Genomic DNA, 22,804 nt, shown 5'->3' on the forward strand with positions numbered 1-22,804 from the left:
AAAAAAAAATCTTTGCAATGGAGTGGAAGGGGAAAAGTGAGGAGAAATGAGTAAGCCTTCATTCTCACTGGAATTAGCTCAGAGAGGAAATAACATACATACTTAATAGGGTATAGAAATCTATCTTATCCTAGAGGAAAAAGGAGTGGAAGGGGATAGCGGGGGATGATAAGAGGAGCAGGAAGATTGTGGGAGAGGACAGTCAGACACAACACACTTATCTTTTTTTTGTTTTGGGGTTTTTTTTTTAGGTTTTTGCAAGGCAAATGGGGGTTAAGTAGCTTGCCCAAGGCCACACAGCTAGGTAATTAAGTGTCTGAGGCTGGATTTGAACCCAGGTGGTACTCCTGACTCCAGGGCTGGTGCTTTATCCACTGTGCCACCTAGCCGCCCCACTTATTTTGTTTTTTTGCAAGGTGGTGGGGGTTGGGCAGCCTACCCAGGTGTTGAGTGTCTAGGGCAGGATTTGGGCTTGGGTACTCCTCGCTCCACAGTGGGAGCTCTGCCTGCTGCCCCACAATACACTTTTAAGGAGGAATTAAGTGAAAGGAGAGAGAGAGAGCACAGAATAAACAGGAGTGGGAAGGAATGGATGGAGGGAAATACAATTGTAAGAAAAAAATATTGAAGCAACTTCTCTGATGGACTTAATTTGATCCATTCCAGCGACAGACATGATGGAATCTGAATACAGACTGAAGTCCAATTTTTTTTTCTCACCTTACTTTTCATGAGGTTTTTCTATTTTTTGTGGGGGGGGGGGTCTACTCTTACAATAAGACTATTTTAGTAATGTATAAATAAAGAAATAATTTTTTTTAAAGTTCCTTCCTACATGGAGTAGAAGGTCAAAAAAGACATGGTTCATGTTTATTCCTCATCGAGTACAAGTACCTAAATAGTTAAGAAAAAAACAACACAATCAGAAAAAGCAACGTGAAAATTCCAGATATAGAGATTTCATTGTACATGACTTGGTGACTCCAGTGAAAAGCTGATCCTGGCAAAAGAACAGACACTACTGGACAAAGAATACTTTCTGACTTGCAAGAACTGATGCTGAGTGAAACGAGCAGAATCAGAAGAACATTATACACACTAACAGTCACATTAGGTGATGATCAACTGTGATGAACTTGTTCATTTCAGCAATACAATAATCGGACAATTCTAAAAGATTTGTGATGAAAAACACCATCAATATCCAGAGCAGGAACTGTGGAGCTTACATGCAGACCAAAACTCACTATATTCAATTTTTAAAAATTATCTTAGGCCTTATTTTCTCTGAACTTTTTTTTCTCCATTTCAATTTGATTCTTCTCTCACAACATATCTAACACCTATGATTATACATGTATGGCCAATGTTGGATTGATTTCTGTCAAGGGGAGGGGAGGGAGAGAGAAAGGTAAGAAAAATGTAAAACTCAAAACGCTGCAAAAAAATGATTGTTGAAAACTTCTGTTCCATGTAGTTGAAAAAATAAATAAAATATTTAATTTTTAAAACCCCAACAACAGCAAAGAGTACTTTCTACAGAATAGCAGACACTGTTAAAAAAAAAAAAAAGCCATTTGAATTCCCCAGTATCATCATAAAAATGTTTTGTCCTTCATTTTCAAAGAAGACCACAACATCAGAGAGGTGATGCCATGACAAGCACATGAATCAGAGTTGAGTGAAGGGGGTTTATGCTAAGTCACCAGTCTCACTTTCTCCTCCAGAGCCATCTGAATCTAGTATCTGAGGCCAGATTTGAACTTATTTCCTCCACACTCCCAAGGCAGTGCTCTATTCACTGCACCACCTAGTTGACCCTAGGATCAAGACAGTTTCTGACAGAAAGGAGTAAGGATTGGATCTGTTATCTTATTTACTATAAGGAACTTCCAGGGATAAATAAACACCTTCTACCAATGTGAGTTGGTAACTTCTCTGTATCTTAGTCTTAAGAGTTGGTCAAAGCAATTTGCCAAGGTTAGAAGCAGCTGGTGGCACAGTGACAAGAGCACTGGGTCCAGAGTAAGGAAGACCTCTGACCTCCCAATCGAACCTCAGATACTTGCTAGCTGGATGATTCTGGGCTTCACTGTTGTTTACCTCAGTTTCCTCAATAGTAAAATGGGGATAATATAAGCACCAACCTCCCAGATAGGCTTGCTATCTGGATGATTCTGAGCTTCACCACTGTTTTCCTCAGTTTCCTCAACTCTAAAAGGGGAATATCATAAGCATCAACCTACCAGGTTTGGGAGAAGTCAATGAGAGAATCACATAGGCCAGTGACTGGCACAAAGCAGGAACTTAATAAATACTGATTCCCTCACCTCCTAAGTGTCACACAGATAGCAATATCAGAGATAGGGCTTGACCACAGCTCAGCTCTCTATTCTCTATACTATATTGTTTCTCACATGGTAGACACTTTATAAATGCTTTATAATTCACTGCTTGATATCCAGAAGTCCTGCTACAATGCTTTAAATTTATGCCCATCTCTGGAAAAAAAGCAAGGCTAATTAGGATCATTAAACAATTTTAGGATTATTCCCTTAAAAATCAGAAAAGGGGGCAGCTAGGTGGCGGATAAGAGCACCAAGCTTGGAGTCAGGAGGATCTGAGTTCAAATGCGACCTCAGACACAATAATTGCGTAGCTGTGTGACCTTGAGAAGTCACTTGATCCCACTGCCTTAAATGAAAATAAAATCTAAAAAAAACCCTATCAGATCTTATTTCTTAAATAACAGTAAGAAACAACATTATCATAGTATCACAAAATGTTAGAAAACTATTCTCACCTTGGATTTTTCCAGCAAAAAAAATTCAAATTACAGATTATATCTTGTAGAAAAAATTATAGAACATGTGGCTGAAATATTAAGTAAAACTATAAAGTTCCACATGATTAATACTCTGATGCTTTGACAAAGACGAACAAATCTTGTCTTTAATACAACGCTCAAAAGCTATAGCAATATGGGAGGAAAGGACTAGTTGTTAAACCTTCCATGAAGCATATGGCATTGAGGGGAATCCCAGATGCAAGTCACTAAAGTTGTCCCATATAAGACAATAGATAGTTAATATATGTGTCAAAACATCTTTTGGCGCTCTCAAACCTTAAAGTAGACTCATTAGTAATCAAAACTGGCCATAATGTGGTTCATATCAAGCTATAGGAATACACTGCGCAAACCTGCATAAATCAAATGTGAGCCACAGCAACAAATTATTTCATAAGCAAATAAATTAACAGAAACAGGAATTGAAGTCACAAGCATGAAAAGGCAGTTTGACCTTTTCTATAATGAATTTGAAAGATCATTCCAAATTACTGATACAAGTAGCCCAACATATCTGAAGATAGATTACAAAGCGCATAGAACAAGTTAACTATATAGAATTATTTAAAAGAGAAAATAAAATATTTATTTTTAAAAAGAAGTCAACTAACCCTACACACTCTCCTTCTTGCAAAATATATTTGAAGAATGTAGCCGCAAAATCTTGACTTTTTTCAACTGGAGGTTAAAAATTTTTTTTTTAAAAAGTTGTCTTTATCATTTCTAATTAAATACAAATTATTTGACTGAGGAAGAAGTGAATATTTACACACACACACATACACATACACACACACACACACACACACACACACACAGAGAACAAAAATAATGGCTCTGCCATCATCACTGAGAAAAGATGATGTTAAGACACCATGGACATTTTCTTCTCCCTTGTTGGCCAACACTAAGCCACAAGATAGTTTTGTTCATCCTTTTTTAAGAGATCAATGACATCACAGGATGACATCTTGACTTATGTGTAAAATTGGTTTAAGTGAGGCAGAGTTACAGAAAATCTCCAGACTGACTTTCTCATCCAGAATCATCAAAATCCAATGACGAGACAAAAGTAAGGATGAATGGCACTAAGCCAAAAGATATATACAAATATACAAAGATTTATAAATATTTTTATGCAATTTGAACTGTACCTAAAATAAGTCTATCAATTTCTACATAACTACATAATTACATAGCACACTTGAAATTTAGATATATCCTGGTTAGAAGATTCTTTCTGCTCAAGTGATACAGACATAGGTGTCTAAGTTACTATTCTAGAAGAAAAGGATTATAATTTGTGGTTGGTTACATTACAAATGTGCTTATATTGTTCTTTTCTCTCCTGCATTAGAGCGCAAGCTCCTTGCAAGTGGGAATTGTCTCATTCATTCTGTTTTAATCCTCAATGTCTAGCTAGTACAGTGGAAAAATACCATAGATAATAAATAAATGGTTGACTGAATACAGTAATAGAAAATTGAATAATGTCCTACAGCAAATTGTCCACCGAACTAGTAAAGTAGATATAACTGCTTCAGGCAGAGAATCCATTAATTCACTTTCAAAACTAGATGAATTCAATAATCCCTAAAGATCAAAAGCAAACATGAAAAATAAAGGAACCCTGTTTTGCTCACTTGGTCATCAAAAAGTTGCTCTATTCAGGGCAGCTAGGTGGCGCACTAGATAGAGCACAGCCCCTGGAGTCAGGAAGACCTGAGTTCAAATCCAACCTCAGACACTTAATAATTACCTAGCTGTATGACCATGGACAAGTAACTTAACCCCACCGTTTAAAAAAAAAAAAGATTGTTCTATTCCTAAGCACTGTTAAAAATTCATTATGAGTGAGTTATACTCAGGTGATAACAGAAGCCAAAAGGAATCAAAACAGGTCATAATGAGAAATAGCTAACAATTTTTAAAAAAGTCACCAAAAAAGTTAATCTGAAGGAGGCATGAAAATTAAGAAAAAAAAAATACCAGTCCTTGGGAATTTCTAAGTAAAAAAACAAATAAAAGACAGAAACGATTACCATGAAAGATAGGTACTAGTTGATGAAGTATAAAGGATGCCATTTTGAAGAACTTGAATTCAAAAAGGATGAGAAACTAAAAGGAAAAGACAGGTTATGCTGACTGACCCTGAAGGAATAAATAGACAGTTACACAAGAATATACTATTTAACTTGTAAAAAGTTTTGAAAGTAAAGTACAGTAGTTGTTTGGAAAAATTTTCTAAAAGGATAATGAAATGCTCTAAATAAAAAGTAAAGCAGATATAGTTAAATATAAAAAAGGTTCTCTTTAGAAAACAAATATGAGGAATTAGTGAAAAAAATGGAAGATTTATGTGAACAGATGCACAGTAAAGTAAGCAAAATAATATATGCAATTATAAAAATAAAACCATCGAAAAAGGCAAACAAATAAATGTAGTGACCAATATTATATTCAGATGTTTAATGATGACAAAGGGAAAATGGAATCAATAAGAAAAGATGTAGTTGTTAGACTAACAGATTTTGCTTAACTATTTTTCTCTGATACAAATGAAGATAGAGAAAAAAGTTCAGTCATGCTAAAGAAATGGCTACAAGAACAAAACAAAACAAAAGCAAGAACATTCACCAAGTTTAAGCTGCTTTCAAACTGCTTTTTCAGATACCATTCATCTGGTGGATGTGAGGGGGCAACCCGATGAGAGTTCATGTGATTACCAAGTTAAAAAGAGACCTAAGGAGCTGAGAGAAAAGCCCTAATTGGACTCAGAACAGTAGAAAGGACTTATTCAGAGAAATTTAAGCTGACTTGAAAAGAATTCAAATTGTTGGGTCAAGTTATAAAAGAAATATAAGACTATGTACTTGCTGTATGCTATTTTTCTGATCTATAGACAGGAATTTCTCCAAAATCCCTAAATGCAATGTAGTAAAACTAAAATAGCATGTACAGCCTAAACTAGATGGCTGTTACACTATGCTTAAAAAAACTAAAGGAGCACCATTGAAGGAAAAATGGTCAGTTTACAGGTGGTAATCTTTGAACAAGAGACCCAAATCCTTCAGTGATAGTTAGCAATGGAAAGCCTTCTGTTTAGGTTTCGCTTTATCAGCTAAGTTCAGTCTAACAAATATTAGGTGCTTATAATTCAAAAACTGACAAAAACAGTAATAGGGATAATAAAATTTCTTTATAACAGTTACTTTTGTCATCTAAAATGTGATTTGTCAGCGTTATATAAATCTTTTTCAGTACATATACTGAATAAATCAGTGATTCACCATAGTCAATTCTACTATTAATAATAAGTATTTCAATCATTTATCCATTACTTAAACCTCTTTATTACTAAGATGCCCTTCCTAATTATAGCTAAATATGGGTACAGTAAGTACTTACAGGGACATTAACTGCATACTGCAGCCCTTGAGGAAGCCTGTCTTGTGTCTCCATCTCATCATCATTTTTCACTGTCTCCTCATGGACCATGAGTTCATCATGTGAAATCATCTCCTGTGGTCGCATTTCACTTTCTTGTAACACTTCATCCGCTGCAAGGATATCTTGATGTGGCAAACTCCGATCTTGAAGCACTGCTTCCTGTAGCTCTCCAGACACAGCAGATTGGTCAGATACTCCACCCATTACAACCATCGCCCTGGAAGACTGCATTTCGTCTATGCCGCCACATTTAAGAAATAATCCTTCCAATTTGTCTTCAATGTTCATGCTTAAGTGTAACTGCCTAAAAAGATCAAGTTTAGTAAATAGGCACATGAAATCAGTTTTACATGTCTACCTGATAGCTTCAAAATGTCTAATATATAAGCTATTAAATTATCTCCTGGAATAATCTATTTACTCATGCTTAAATTAAAAACACTTGAACATGTAAACTTTCAACTGCCTGTAATTTTAAGACTATATAAAACCAAAACTGTAAAGGCAGCTAGACAGCAAAGCACAAGATTTTCATCCCTAGATAAAACTTATATCTTGAATTGACTGCTTAATGAAAATAGAGCTTGATTTCCTATCACAAATCCATCATGCTAAAAAAAGAAAAGAAAAACTCTAGCAACTAATGGAGAGAGGCTTGAAATCTGAAGAGGCATATTTTTAAAATAAAAATTATTGTTCCCATCACTTTCCAGTAATAAACATTACTGCCAATGGTGTACTTTGATACAACCAACTTACCTAAGTTGAAAAGTTTAAATCCTAAAGGTTTAAAGGTTTATCTTTATAACAGCATTTTTGTAAATCTGAATGCTTTTAACAGATTCATTTCACTGATACAAATATGATGTTAATAACATGTATCACTAAAAGAATTATAGATGTTCACATAATTTTGATAGGTGGTAATCATTAGAAAATAGAAATTGTATCATTTAAGATTCATTATCTATAAGTTTGAAAAAATCAAATTTACTTTTAAATCAAGGATATTAACACTTTGTTTTCTCTGAATGTATATTTAACTCTCCAAAGATATTTAACCTATCATAACTTCAGAAAGAAGTTCAATTTAAAGACTAAGACATCACTAATTAGCCCTTTATATTTTCCTCTGTTTTTGTCATCAACATACACTAACATAAATACATAAAAGTAAATGCAAGAATTAATTAGAAAACGGAGGGAGAAAGCTCAGATAAAAGTACAGAAATAGATAGTCTAGTCCAAAATGCAGGAAAAACAATTACAAAATTTATGAACTGTTTCTATCTAGCTTGTTATTCCCTAAAATAATTAAAGGCATCTGTCATGATTATAGCTATCAGTAAAGTAATAAGTCTATCTCCCAATTGCGATTTATGAAGTAAAACTCTAAAGTCAAAATACATTTTCATTACTATGTTGAAAATTAAGGCAGAAACTTTAATTGAACAAGCAATTTAAAAAAGTTATCTTTAGCAACAGCAAGCCAAACAAAACAAAATTTACTAATATTTCCTCTCTTCATGCTATATAAGCAGCTAAGGATAAAAACTGACCTGTGATTTCATGGATATGGGGAATCCTAACAAGTGAGGAAACAACCCCTACCAATGCAAGTCATCACTTTCTTTCAATTTATGCTCCTAAAAATTAGCTACAGTTCTAAGAAGTCAAGGTACCATAAAAATCTGAAATTAAAGGAATTAAGTTTAAGCTTTACAATCAAATAAGCAGGGCTGCTAAGTGGCGTAATGGATAAAGCACCGGCCTTGGAGTCAGAAGTACCTGGGTTCAAATCCGGTCTCAGACACTTAATAATTACTTAGCTGTGTGGCCTTGGGCAAGCCACTTAACCCCATTTGCCTTGCAAAAAAAAACCCCTACAATCAAATAAGCACTTCAAATAAGGTAAAACTTCACTTAGCCTACATGAGATATCCTTGTCTTAGTGGGTAGAAAGATGGCCTCACAACAAGAGTGAGCTAAATCATGGTTACATTCTCTGTAATCCCCAAAACATGTCACTTAATTCCCAGTACTCTAGTAAACTCTCTAGACCATAAATTGCAGAGGAGTTACCTGCCTGGTTGAAGTAATTTCCTCCTCTTTCTAATCTCTAACCAACATCATGGAAAATGAAGTTTCAAACTAAGCAAAGCTTAAGTCTCTAAGTGCTGATATTTCAGCATTCATTTTTATGCTCCTTAAATGAAAATCTTTAAAAAATAAGTTCACTTGGGCGGCTAGGTGGCGCAGTGGATAAAGCACCCACCCTGGAGTCAGGAGTACCTGGGTTCAAATCCGGTCTCAGACATTTAATTACCTAGCTGTGTGGCCTTGGGCAAGCCACTTAACCCTGTTTGCCTTGCAAAAACCTAAAAAAAATTTAAAAAAAATTCACTTCCCCATTTCTTAAATGGAATACAAGCTGGTTATAATTCACACACACACACACACACACAGAGTTCAAATATTTGAGTTTGTCACATTCTCTCTGCATACCACCCCAAATTGCAGCTACTATGGTGGCAACCGTTAGAAGCATTGAGTTTTTAGAAAATCTGTAAGGCTGCAAAACAGTCAGTCATTATGTTCTAGAAGCAGACAATTCTCAGGAGGATATTTAGGTGATGGGGACACACAGGGACACACATGCACGCACACACACACATCTGTGTGTATGTATTTGTGTATATATGTCTCTGTGTGTATGTATGTAAATATACGTTTTTAAAAGATTGTTAAAAAAACTTTACTTTTTTTTTTCCACTTAATTACATTGCCTGAAAAATCTACCACTTAGAAATTTATTTGAGGGGTAACAACCATCCTTTAAAATTCAAATATCCTTAGGTGAATTGTTGTTTTCAGTAAGTCACATCTTAATGGAAATTAGTTCTATCAGACTGATTTCATCATACTATCAATTCTGATTAGCAATTTTAATTGAAGGTGAAAAGGTGATGAGTAAATTTTTTAGCATTGTAGGAGACTTAAATACACCTGGATTGAATGTACACTAGGGCTTGGAGAGCAAACTGAAACCTAAAAAAATGTGAAAAGTAATTAAATTTTTGTATATGGTTAATTCTGGTCACAAAGGGAAAGCAATTCCCTTTCACTTCCAATCAATTAACCATCACGATTAAATCCATTAAAAAGGATTTTTTGAGCTAGCCTCAGAATCTGACCAAAATTTAATATTTTTTATCAAAAAAAAAAAAATTCCAAGTTCCAAATCCACTTAAGAGTTTTGAAACAGAGCCTATTCACAAGGTGGGGACTTTCTATATAATGAATATTAACCTTTTTGAAGTTTTTATGAATACAATTGTACTGTACTCTATATAATATCCCTTTAAAGTGAAAAGTCCAAGTCACACCTGTTTTTAAAAATGACCCTAAATTTTCCTAATTTTTAGTCTTTAATTTATAGTTTATAATTGGAAGGATCCTCAAGGCTATCTTCTACTTTACCAATAAGAAAACTAAGGCCCATGAAGGCTAAATGACTTGTTCATAGTACCACAGTTGCACTAGCCTTAGGATCTGAACTCAAGGCCCCTGACTTCAGAGTATCCAGATTTGCATGGTATCCTCATGCTACCTCCTTTCCCCTTACTATCAAGTTGTCAATGATTTCTGCTAGGCTGCGTTAAAAAAAAAAAAAATGACTTAGAATATCAATTATTCCTTCATTCACCTGAGGAATATACCTTTTATTTAGAGTATCTTTCACTAATTTCTAAATAGGTTCAATCTTCTTCCTCCCCCCCCTTGCCTTGCTTAATGGCAGGGAAAAAAGAAAAAAGAAAACCTGAGAAGAGGAACTGAAAAGGAAAAATATAGACTATAAATAGGAAAAGAAATGAAAACTACATCTGGCAGGCAGAAAATGGAGAGGAAGCAAGACCTAAATGAGAAGTACCTGAAACACAGAAGGCATTTAATAAACGTCTACTGAATGATTAAATGCCAGCACTAGTGAAAAACATCTTATGAAGGGCAAATTTACATTTAGCCCAATTGTATTTCCTTTTCTCTGCCATTGCCTCCCTCCCAGTTCATGATATTCCTGTCCCCTTAAGTTGTCCTCTAGTTCTTCAAAAGCAAGATAAATCTGACATGCTCTTAAGAGTCGGGGGGGGGGGGGGGGCAGTTAGAGCACTGGGTCTGGAGTCAAGAGGACCTGAGTTCAAATCCAGCCTCAGAAACTTAATTGTCTAGCTGTGGGACCTTGGGCAAGTCACTTAACCCCACTGCCTTAAATAAAACTTTTAAAATAACAAGCATTTTTGTTGTCATTCAGTTGTTTCAGTGATATCCAGCTACATGTGACCACAACTGGGGTTTTCTAGGCAAAAATACTGAAGTAGTTTGTCATTTCCTTCTCAAGTTCATTTTTTCATGAGGAAAACCAAGGCAAATAAGGTTAAGTTGCTAATTCAGGGTCACATAGCTAGTACTAGTCTAAAGATGGATTTAAACTTTGGTCTTCCTCTCTCTAGGCCTGACACTTTCTGCCACCTAGTTGCCCCAAAGTGCTTTGGATTTTTTTTGGCTAGGCAATAAAGGGAAGTGACTTGCCCAAGGTCACACAGCTAGGTAATTATTACCTGTCTGAGGCTGGATTTGAATTCAGGTCCTCCTGACTCCAGGGCCAGTGCTCTATCTACTGTACCACCTAGCTGGCCAGAGTTCTCAATTCTTAAAGCTAATTCTTTTATTCTTTCTAGTCTAAGTCACTACCAAATAAACCACAGTCCTAAATCAAATCTCTCCAAAAATCACCAAAAACTGACCAGGTCCCTCTCTCTCTCTCTCAAAAGACTTCATACTTTACTTTAAAAAAAAAAAACTAAGATCATCCATTGCAAGCTCCCTCTTCTACTAAATTCTTCACTTCCTATCCCCTCCTCAAGGTCATTCATACCCTTTCTCTCTTCTTTTGCTCTAGTCTCAAAAGACTAGGAATTTCTTACTAAGGCCAGATCCTTTTTCAAACTTTCCTAACTCCCCTAGTAGCATGCCCCTTTCTTTCTATCTTTCTATCTTGCCTTATCCCCTAGTTCTATCCCTGGTACCTATAAAAAGGCCAAGAACTCCCCTATCCATAACAAGCTTGATCTTAGCATCCCTCTGAAGTACTATATGTATATGTGCATGGGAAGTCCCCCCTTCTTAGTCAAACTCCTACAAAGAGTTATTTATGGAGCTATTCTGCTTACTTCATAACCTCTTAAAATCTGGCTTCCAACACCACTAATCAATTGGAACTGTTCTAAAAGTCACTAATAAATTCTTTAAATGGTAAATCCAATGAACTTTTCTCATTCCTTAGACTTCATTGACCTCTTTCTAATACCTGACAATGCTGAACCCACTTTTCCCTTTGTTTTCATGACATTGCTCTTTCCTAATTTTCCTCCAACCTGTTCCAAGTGTTTCTTCTAAGAATCCTCTGATGGATCAACCATCCACATTCTCACCCAGTGCAACCAAGGCTCTGTAGTGGGCCGTTTTCTTCTCTCTTTATACTCTCCATGGTCTATTCATCTCCCAAGTATACAACCATATTCTCTTTTTGGAAAAGATTCCCAATCTAAATACCCAGTATTCACCTATCTCTTAAACTCCAGTCTCACATCACCAAGTTTGCTTCATATTTCCACTTGGATATCACACTGAAATCTCAAACTTAACAGGTCCTAAGAAGAATTCAAACCCTCCAACTTAACCCACATCTCTAGATTTTCTCTTTGAGAGCACATTATCCTTCTAAGCACCCAGGTTTACAACCCTCAAAGTAATCTTAATCTCAGTCTCTCTCCATTATTCTCCATATCCAATCAGTTACAAGTTGTGTCAATTCTACCTCTGTAATACCATTCTCAGAAATGTATTCTTTCCATTCATATAATCAATCTGATTTAGTCCCTCATCACCCCTTCCTTTGACTATTACAGGAACCTAACTAGTTTTCCTATCATTTCCACATCTAAAACACATAATAGTATCCTGTTTAAAGAAGTTTTGGTGTATTCTCTATTAGCCAGTGGCAGAAAATATAAACTTTACTTTTTGGCATTTAAAAGTGTTTCACAATCTGGTTCCAAATTATATTTCCAAATTGATTTCATATTATACACCTTTAGACATTCTGTATTCCAATAAAATTGATCTATTTACCTTTTTCCTTAAAAAATATTAAATCTTTCTTTTCCATGCTACTTTACAAATAACTAGATAAACAAGAAATTGCTTCTGACTTTATCTCTCCAAGGCCTGAGATAAAGAAGTAAAAGGATGGACAATGCTAGGAGTTCTAATCTTTTTCAAGAATTTTTATAGCTGTTTACCTGTGCTTTAAACTTAAGAAATGCTGCCACTTTGATTTGTACAAAGATTAACTTACCTGTAACCTGGGTTATGCTAAGAGATCTAGAGAAATTTCAGAAAGCAGTTGTTTTTTTTTGCAAGGCAAATGGGGTTAAGTGGCTTGCCCAAGGCCACACAGCTAGGTAATTATTAAGTGTCTAAGATCAGATTTGAACCCAGGTACTCCTGACTCCAAGTCCGGTGCTTTATCCACTATACACCACCTAGCCACCCCCAGAAAGCAGTTTTACCACAATTTGTGCTCAGAAAATATATTTTGTAAATTATATGTGATATCTGAGTGCTATTTCAAACTATCCTAGGAGCAAAACATCTTACCAGAGACTACAGAACAATTCTACTTAATACTAGCATAGATGTTCAAAAATAACATGAATCACAACTGAAAGCATCAACACAACCATTATTATCTTGACAATCTTGCTAGCAAGCATCAAATCCTAATTTATACAGCATACAACATTTTAATAATGCAAGGATCCTTGATTTCATCAATGTTGGATACTTTTCTCCAATGCAGATCACCAACTTACCCACAACTAATATACAGTATTCATGAGTTGCTATAATTGAAAAAAATCACCACTGGTAATGAGATGCTTCAAACTTCGGCTGGTATTTCTCTGAAAGTCAGGAAGTCTGAATTCAGAGTAGCCTGTCTGAAATAATGTTTACATTACAATTAGGTTTCTGTTTAACAAGCCAGGTTCTAAACTTTATTTTAGTGGTTATAGCCTTTAAGAACATAGGGGACTGATTTATCAGAGGGAGACACTAAAGGTTGACTTTTGTGGATGGATGTAGTGTAATTCTTTTTAAGCTAAAATAAAAGGGTGATAAGAATGATTAATTTTTTAAGTAGAGTATCTATTCTTCCTATATATTTATTTAATACACTAAAAATAATATACCAAAACCTCTTACGTATATTCTTTAATATAAATTCTCATCACTAAAGCCTTCCCAAGCCTTCCCATATTAATGTGACTATATTTAGAGGAATTAAAAAACCCTCAAATTTATATCTGTTTAAATATAATCAAAGAATCATTTAAGGGAACAATTATACTATAAAGAAAACAATAAGCTATGGTTAACAGTTCACAAATGAAAGTATTAATAAACTACAGTAGTGACAGTAAAAATTAAGTCAAAAATAGTTAAATTTTCTGTTCTTATTAGCACAGTATTTGCATAATATCAAATTTTTAAAAACAAGTATCTGACTAGATATTTACCACAACAGTCACAATAGTCATTTTAACATCCTACATAGTACTAACTTGGACTTGTGAAAATAAATAAAATGAATTACCTAAAACATCACCTAAGTTAGATGTATCTTGTTATATTTTATTTCAACAATATAGTTTGGCCAAATAAATGAGTTGCATAGCTTAGTGAAAAGAATATCTTATTTATTAGAAGACCTAGCTATAACACTGGCTAGTCTTGTGCTCACTAGTGGTTACTAAAGCAAATCATTTCCCTCTTTGGATTTCAGTTTACTCATCTGTAATATGAAAGTAACAATCCTTACTCTACCTAGCTCAGAGAGTTATTCAAAGGAAAACAATGTTATCCTTGAAGTACAGTATAAATAGGAGCTATTATAAGTGCAATAATGTCCTGAATGTACTTTATATTTGCCAATGAAATATGTCTTATGACACCCGGGAAAATAGTATAAAGCTATGTACCAATTTGAAACTGAAAATATTATACAAAAACAGAATTGTTTAAATAAATTAATCCTTGTCTAAATTCTAAATCAGTCACTTAATTTAGAATGCAGTGTAAAATAAAATGGAATCTTGAAAGAAACTGATATTCTATCTTTCAAATCTTTAATAAAATATAACAAAATTAAGCTATTTGGGTTTTGATTCAAAATATTTATGTAGTTTATTTATAGCACTATAAACTAACATTTAATACCACCTAAAATATTTTATCTTTGAACTACTCAAAATATGATAAATCTTGGAGAATGAGTTAACACTTAACTCTTACCAAAAATTGCTTCAATGCTTTTGTCCATACAAGTTACTTCACACAGTATATTTACAGTGTAAAGTAAAAAATACAAATGATGTGGTCACTTGATATAATTCCCTATTTTCTTGACATCAATCCAAAAAGATTTTAATCCTTCAACTAAGGTCTGTTTTAAAATACCAATTCTTAGAACTCTTTGAGTATATACTTTTAGGCTGAAATACCACAGCCCTGGTACAATTTTAAATTTCTATATACAACCATTAATTAGTATATTCTCAGGCAATAAAGATTAATTTTTATATGCTTAAAGCAAAGAAATGGAAAGTTTTATATTAAGTAGTTGTACAAATGTCTGTTATGTGTCAGGTACTAGATAATAAAAGCTTTTACAAATATAATCTCATTTGAGATTCACAACAACCCTGTAAAACAGATGTTATAAATTATTCCCATTTTGCAGTTGAGGAAATTGAGGCAAACAGAGGTTAATGGCTTGCTCTAGATCATATAGCTTGTAACTGTCTAACTTCAGGTTTGAACTCAGATCTTCTTGACAGACCCAGTGTTCTATCCACTGAAGCACCACCTACCTCTATAAATAGAAATTAGATGGACAAGGAGTACTAGGCAACAGCTAGAAAAGAGGAAGGAAGAAGGAGATAAGCGATAGAAAGGGATAGTATAAACAGTAGTGATGGCATCAGAAAGAGGAGTTTCTATAGCCATTAGCTATTTCAGGCTGGCTGGTCATATGTAAAAGACTATCTAAAAATTAGAATAACTTTTTTTTAGTTTTCTTTTTTTTTTTTTTGCAAGGCAAATGGGGTTAAGTGGCTTGCCCAAGGCCACACAGCTAGGTAGTTATTAAGTGTCTGAGACCAGATTTGAACCCAGGTACTCCTGACTCCAGGGCTGGTGCTTTATCCACTGCGCCACACAGCCACCCCTAAAAATTAGAATCTTTAACTTTAATTTCAAATTACAACAAATTATGCGTGTGTGTGTGTGTGTCTGTGTGTATATGTGTGTATGCATGTATATGTATACATATTTATACCACTTAAGTTACATACATTTTTGTTAATATATTTGTCAAATATAATTATCTAAAACTTCAGCAGCAATTTTTCATCCTCCCAACAGCAAAAAAAAAAAAAACCTATTAGCTCCACAGATCTGAAAAAGATCTACAGAAAAAAAAAGACAGGATGGGAGGGAAGAAGAAAGGAGAGGGGATAGAAGAGAATGGAGGGAGGAGGGAAGAAAAGAGAATCATAGTAAAGTTCAAATTTTCAACATTAAGTACAAGGAAAAAACTAAAAAAGTTAAGTTGTTACAAGAAAAAATAATTTGCTAGTCATAAAAAATAAAAAAGTTAAAATTACCTGAGACTACAGTAAAAAAACAAAAATTTCAAGGAAGGGGATGTTGTAGAGTTGAAAATGAAATCATGATGGAGTTTCCACCCTTTTCAGACTTGAGAAATCCTCTACACTTCTTTAATCACTTGTGCCATTCTATTCCTGCAAGGAAAAAAAGAAAATAAAAGTTTAAGCAATGTTATCAACAGATTTCTTAAACATCTATAAGACTACCCTGAAAAGGAAAACAAAATGTATAAATATAAAAAAATACTAGCAACATATTAGAAAGGAAACTCTGGTATAGGGAACAGAAGGTCATACTTGGAGATTTATGTTCAATTTCTACCTCTGACACCTACTAGAGTTCTTTAAGTGGTACAAAAACCAAGAATATAAATTGCAATAGAGTTACTGAACTCTACTGAAGGGAGTTTCCACTAAGGAATTCCTTTTCGAAAAGAAAGGGGGGGGGGGGGCTAGGTGGCATAGTGGATAAAGCACTGAACCTGAGTTCAAATTTGATCTCAGACACTTAGTAATTCCCCAGCTCTGTGACCTTGGACAAGCCACTTAACCCCACTGCCTTGCAAAAACCTTTTTTAAAAAGTGTGTGGGGTGGGGAGCAGCTAGGTGGTGCAGTGGACAGAACACTGGCGCTGGAATCAGGAGAACCTGACTTCAAATTTGATCTCAGACACTTTAGTAACTGCCTAGCTCTGTGACCTTGGACAAGTCACTAAACCCCAATGCCTTAAATAAAATAAAAAAAAAAAAAAGATTGCTGAATATGAATCACAACCATACAATTGTAGAAGAAAAAATAATCTGTTTATATACATTCAGAAAATGGACAAAGTAATAGTCATGAAATAATACTTTCATTATTACAGTGCTGGGTAAATCTTTATTAAAGTATTTTTGAATTCTGCTTGGAAGATGATAGAAATCTAGAGGGGAAAAATCATTTTAAAATGGTAAAAAGAATCTGAAAAAAAAAAGTCATGAGAAAAATGTTAAAAGAACAAAGAAATAGGTATGAGATAACTTTTAAAAGTTCCTGTTCCCTGCAGTGCAATTTGGAACTTTGTCCAAAGGGTCATACCTTTGATATTATTACCACATCTGTATCCCAATGAGATCAGAAAAAAAGGGGAAAAGACCCATAATATATAAGAATATTCACTGGCAGCTCTTTTTGTACTGATAAGCTATTGAAAATTGAGAGCTTTGTCCATAGGGAATGGGGGGAACAAGTTGTGGTGAATGTAATGGAATATTACTACTCTATAAGAAACAATGAGCAGACAGATTTCAGAAAATCCTGGAAAGACTTACATGAACTGATGCTGAATAACAGGATAACACTGTATACTTTAACAGCAACACCATGAGATGATTAACTATGACTATTAACTATAACTAATGACAGACTTAGCTCTTCTCAATAATACAGCAATCAAAAGCAATTCTAAAATAATTGAAAAGGAAAATGCCATCCACATCCACAGAAATGAACTAGGAATCTGAATGCAAATCAAAGCAAACTATTTTCATTTTTAAAATTTGTTTTTTGTTTTATTCATCTAGTGGTTTTTCCCTTTTGTTCTGATTATTTTTTTACCACATGATTAACATGGAAATATGTATAAAATGATTGATCATGTATAATCTATATCAGATGATTTGCTGTCCTTGAGTGGGGAGAAGGAAGGATAAGAGGGAAAAAACTTTACAAAAATGAATGTTGAAAATTATCTTTACATACATAATTGGGAAAAAATTAATTTTTTTCAAAAATTTCTGTTCCTCATGTATGCTTCATACATAGTATACAGTAAAGAAATAGTCACAAATAGGAGTTGCTAACAGGCAGAATATACACATATGGAAAAGAATATAGTTCATAGGTACATTTATATTCTTGGATAAGTATATGATCAGTATGATAAACTTTGACAAGAAAGGGACAGAAAAATGAGAAGAGTGATATAAAACAGTACCAGCTGTTCTCCAAGATATATGTCATGAAGGCTCATGAGTTAGGCATAGAGGATTTACTGATAATTTACTGAAAATAAGTATTATTTAATACTGATATATAAAAGAATATACATTTTCCTATACCAATAATCTTTTAGGTACAGTTTAACTGCATCTATCCCTTGCCCAAAAGCAAGAAAATAAGTGAGATAAATGGAGATTGCATAATTCTACAAAAATTCAGAACTAAAGAAAGGAAAATAAGATAAGAGCTTTTCTAACAATCAGCTATCAGGAATGATGATATTATGAATGTTCTATAAAACACTAACTCAGCAACAACGACTTTCTTGCTGTTATTCACACAATACAGTATTTCCTATCTTTAGTGTTTTCACTGGCTGTCCCCCACACCTGAAATTCTTCCCCTCCTCATCTCTATTCCCTAACTTCATTCTTTTAAATTTCAGCTTTAAATTCCACCTTGTGCAAGAAGTCTTTTCTGATCTCCCTAAATGATAGTGCCTTCCCTCAATTATCTCCAATCTATCCTGTAAATGTTTGTACAAATTTTTTGCAGTGTTTTCTCCTCGATTTGTGTTTAACAATTTTTGCTTTTTCTTTGTAAAACTAGTACATAATATAGTGCTAGTAGTACAGAGTAATGTTTAAAGGCTTACTGACTTAATTTCCATCTTAATTATCATTTTTCCATGTCTTTATGACACATTTAACTCAAAACCAACAGGTAAAACAAATGAAAAATGCAAAAAAGAATAAGAGAAAAAAACATAATGAATTAATTAAAAAGGAAACTAGGAATTATATATTTACATATTCATACTAGCATGACCAAAAAATAGAAATACTTAAATAACAAATGGGCTCAAAAAGGATTTAAAATAATGTAAATAATAAACAATCGGAGTTCTTAGACAACTTAAATGTTGTCCTAAAAATGAATATTAATTACAAATACTTTAATATCAGTTAAAGCATATGTATTCTTATTTTCATAGCCTAATATTAATAATGTTCATGTAACCAGAGTGCAAGATGGTCCACTATTAAATATTTATAGAAATATTAATAAATTGTCTAAGAGGGGGGAATAGGGGCAGTTAGGTGGCTCAGTGGATAGAGCACTGGCCCTGGAATCAGGAGTACCTGAGTTCAAATCTGGCCTCAGAGACTTAATAATTACCTAGCTGTGTGGCCTTGGGCAAGCCACTTAACCCCATTGCCTTGCAAAAAAACTTTAAAAAAAAAAAAGAAGGGGGGGGGCATAGACAAGATAGCAGAAAGAAGCCAAGAACTTTTATGCTTTCCCAGGTTTCCCTCTGAAACATCAATTAACGCTCTAAGGCTCTAAGGTTTCTGGAGCAACAGAACCCACAAAAGAACAAAGTGTAGTATTGTTCAGCAAGGTCTATCTCCCAGGGAGTGTGAGTGTACACAGGACAGGGAACTGAAACCAATATACACACTCCTGGAGGTTCTCAGCTAAAGGGAAGAGCTGCAGCAGAAGGCCACGGGAGCCCCAGCTCAGCAGACCAATGGTACAAGTCAGCTAAGAGAGTTCCCATACAGGTATACAAATCCCCCTGTTCAGCTGATGCAACTGGGTTGGTTGCCCCAGCCCAGAGAGCAAACACTTAGAATTTCCAATGCACAAGGCCTCAGTCCAATAAGCAAACCTCAAGAGGTTGGGGTTTTTTTTTTTTTGGGGGGGGGGTTGCAAAGCAATGGGGTTACTTGCTCAAAGTCACCCAGTCAGGTAAAGTGTCTGAGGCTGAATTTGAAATCGGGTCCTCCAGACTCCAAGGCCGGTGCTCTATCCACTGTGCCACCTAGCTGCACCCCTCAGGAGTTCTTGAAGCAGAAAGTCTACAGGCAGGCCCCTCCCCCAATACAAGAAGCTTGTTACAGAAAAATCTACAATGAATAAGAAAAAGCCCTGACAATAGAAAGCTACTTTGAGATAAGGGCAGGCAAAATATCATCTCAGACAAGGACAGCCAAAAAAGTAATACATGAGAAGCCCAGAAGAGAATATGAATTGGTCTCCTGCCCCTCCCCCCCAAAAAAGCCTTGAAAGAGCTCAAAAAGAATTTTAAAAATCAACTAGAAAAATTGAGAAATATGCAAGAGAAATTCAACATCTTACAGAAGGAAACACAAAAATTAACTTTAGAAAATATATTCTTTAAAAATATAATTGAGCAAATGCAAAAACAATTCCTTCAAAAATACAATTGGGGACATGCATTCGTGCATTCACACTTGCACCTGGTGCCCCCACCACCCACAGTCCACATCACATCCAAGATCAAGAAAGCCAAGCATCTTGTACCTCCGTGGAGAACTACATGAAGAATAACCAAGTGATGGGGCTCAGCAACAGTTCTACTGTTGTCCACATCATACAGAGAATAGCTGAAAAGAGTAAAATAAGAAAACCTGGACATTGTCTGTATTCCTGTATATTTCAAGCCCAGCAGTTAATTCTTCAGAATGGCTAACCCCTAAGTGACCTGGACCAACACTCAAGATTTTTATCTTGCTAATGATGGTGCTGATGAAATTGATACTGAATTCAGTCTCATCAAAGATAGTGGAGGCTGTCTGACACAGAAGAAGATTGTAGTTGGCTATGCCAAAGGTTCATTGTTATTGCTGATTATAGGAAGGATTCAAAGAAACTCAGGTGACCACTGGGCCATTTCCATTGAAGTCATTCCCATGGTCTATGTCCCTTTGACCAAGGCCCTAACCTGGAGGTTTGGAAGAGTGGTTGAGCTGCAGATGGCCTTGTGATGATGGACAATAGCAACTTTCTGCTGAACTGTAAGTCTGATCAGGTACATAAATGAAGTGAAGAGAATATGGCCATCAAAATGCTGTCAGGAGCCATGGGCACAGGTCTCTATCAATATGACTAAAGAGAGTCTACTTTGACATGGAAGACAGCTTTATCATTGTGAGGGAGAGGACATGTCACTGACCAAGTCGCCTTTGCCTTAACATACTTGCTCCAGGATGGTAAGAACAAGCACTGGGGGCTCCTGTAACATTATCAAATGATAAATTTTTTAAGGAAATAGAGAAGCATGTATATGTGTGTGTGTGTGTGTATGTATGTATATGTGTATTGATGCACACACATACACACTTTTTTTAAAAGAAATAAAAAACTTGTTTTATGTGAATTACTAACAAAGAAAGACAGTTTTTTGACTCTTTGACTTGAGGATACTGGTTTCTTATTATCATTTTGAGTATTTGATTTTCTGTGGAATCTCAAAATATCACCCACTGTGCCAGCCCAGTTTGTTAAAGACTGAGCCAGCAAGTGCTGAAGCCTTACTGGAACCACTGATGATCTTTATGCCTTCATTTTTGGTTTGTTGGTTTATTTTTGAATTTACATTTTAATAGTTCACTATAATAGATAGTCACAGTGTTAGATGTAGTGTGCATGAGGCAAGCAATGTCCTAGACAGTGACCTTATAGACATGCTGTTTTGACCTCACTCCCATCCCTCCTCAGCTGAGAACAGACAAGTCATTCACTCAAACTGGGAAGCCCATGACCCTCAACCTCCCTGCCAGAAAGTCTTTCCCTGTACAACCCTAGTACTGCTAAGAGAAGAAGGTATTTTTTCTGTTGTCGACCTTTTTTGAGTTCTTTGTCTTTCTCCCCCTAAAGTTTGTCATGTGCAGTTGGGCATCAGATGTCTCTTCATTGCATTCTGTGTGCATTGAAATAAAACAACTCCATACCACTTCCAAAAAAAAAAAAATACAATTTGGCAAATGGAAAAAGATAACAACTCCTTTAAAAATAGAATTGACCAAATGGAAATGGAGATGCAAAAGCTAACCGAAGAAAACAGTTCCTTGAACAGATTGCATTAATTGAGATTAATACTCTGAGACATGAAGAATCAGTCAAACAAATTTTTTTAAAAAAAAGAAAAAAGAAAATGTAAAATACCTTATGGGAAAAAACAATGGACCTGGAAAATAGATCCTGGAAAGATAATTTAAGAATTCTTGAACTACCTGAAAGCCATGATCAAAAAAATAAGCTTAGACAATATCTTTCAAGAAATCATCAAGATATGATTTCTATGTCCTCACCTTCAACTGAGATCAAATGTATAACATGGAACCAATGTAAACACTAACAGAACACCTTCTGTGGGGGGTGGGGGGAGGGAAGCAAGAATGGGGGGGAAATTGTGAAACGCAAAATAAATAAAATCTTTAAAAAAAAACCATCAAGAAAAACTACCCTAATATCCTAGAACCTGAGGGCAAAATAGTAATTGAAAGAATCCACTGATAATCTCCTAAATGGGATACTGAAATGAAAACGCCAAGGAATATTACAGCCAAATTCCAGAATTATTGAGTCAAGGAGAAAACCCTTCAGACAGCAAGAAAGAAACAATTCAAATACTAAGGAGTCACAGTCAGGATTACCCAGGATTTGGCAACATCAACATTAAAGGATCAAAGGACTTAGAATAGGATATTCAGGAGGGCAAAAAGCTTGTATTACAACTAAAAATTAATTACTCGACAAAACTGAGCATACTCTTTCAGAGGAAAAGATGGACATTTACCATATTTTGTGACTTTCAAATTTTCCTGATGAAAAAACTGAGCAGAACAGAAAATTGATCTTCAAACATGAGACTCAAGAGATACATAAAAAGGTAAACAGGGGAAAAGAAAAAGGATGTTATTCAGT

The 22,804-nt window shown here is 34.9% G+C and overlaps 1 protein-coding gene and 1 pseudogene across 3 annotated transcripts in view; one reads left to right on the top strand and one right to left on the bottom strand.

Moving 5' to 3' along the window:
* Window positions 1-22,804, bottom strand: part of ZNF148 (zinc finger protein 148) — a 151,827-nt gene that overhangs the window by 85,309 nt on the left and 43,714 nt on the right. For 2 of the 3 annotated variants that reach the window (XM_074214699.1, XM_074214700.1), the window contains exons 2-3: window positions 16,087-16,224; window positions 6,257-6,602 (exon numbers count right to left, since the gene is read on the bottom strand). In XM_074214699.1, coding sequence (XP_074070800.1) covers window positions 6,257-6,586 — 330 coding nt within the window. In that variant the 5' untranslated portion in view covers window positions 6,587-6,602; window positions 16,087-16,224. Of the gene's footprint in view, window positions 1-6,256; window positions 6,603-13,233; window positions 13,360-16,086; window positions 16,225-22,804 lie in introns of all 3 variants that reach the window. The other variant, XM_074214701.1, reaches the window with a different exon arrangement.
* LOC141505535 (ribose-5-phosphate isomerase pseudogene) lies at window positions 8,824-21,049 on the top strand (annotated as a pseudogene).

This window comes from Macrotis lagotis, chromosome 1 (genome assembly GCF_037893015.1).
Source record: "Macrotis lagotis isolate mMagLag1 chromosome 1, bilby.v1.9.chrom.fasta, whole genome shotgun sequence".
Taxonomy (NCBI): Eukaryota; Metazoa; Chordata; class Mammalia; order Peramelemorphia; family Peramelidae; genus Macrotis; species Macrotis lagotis.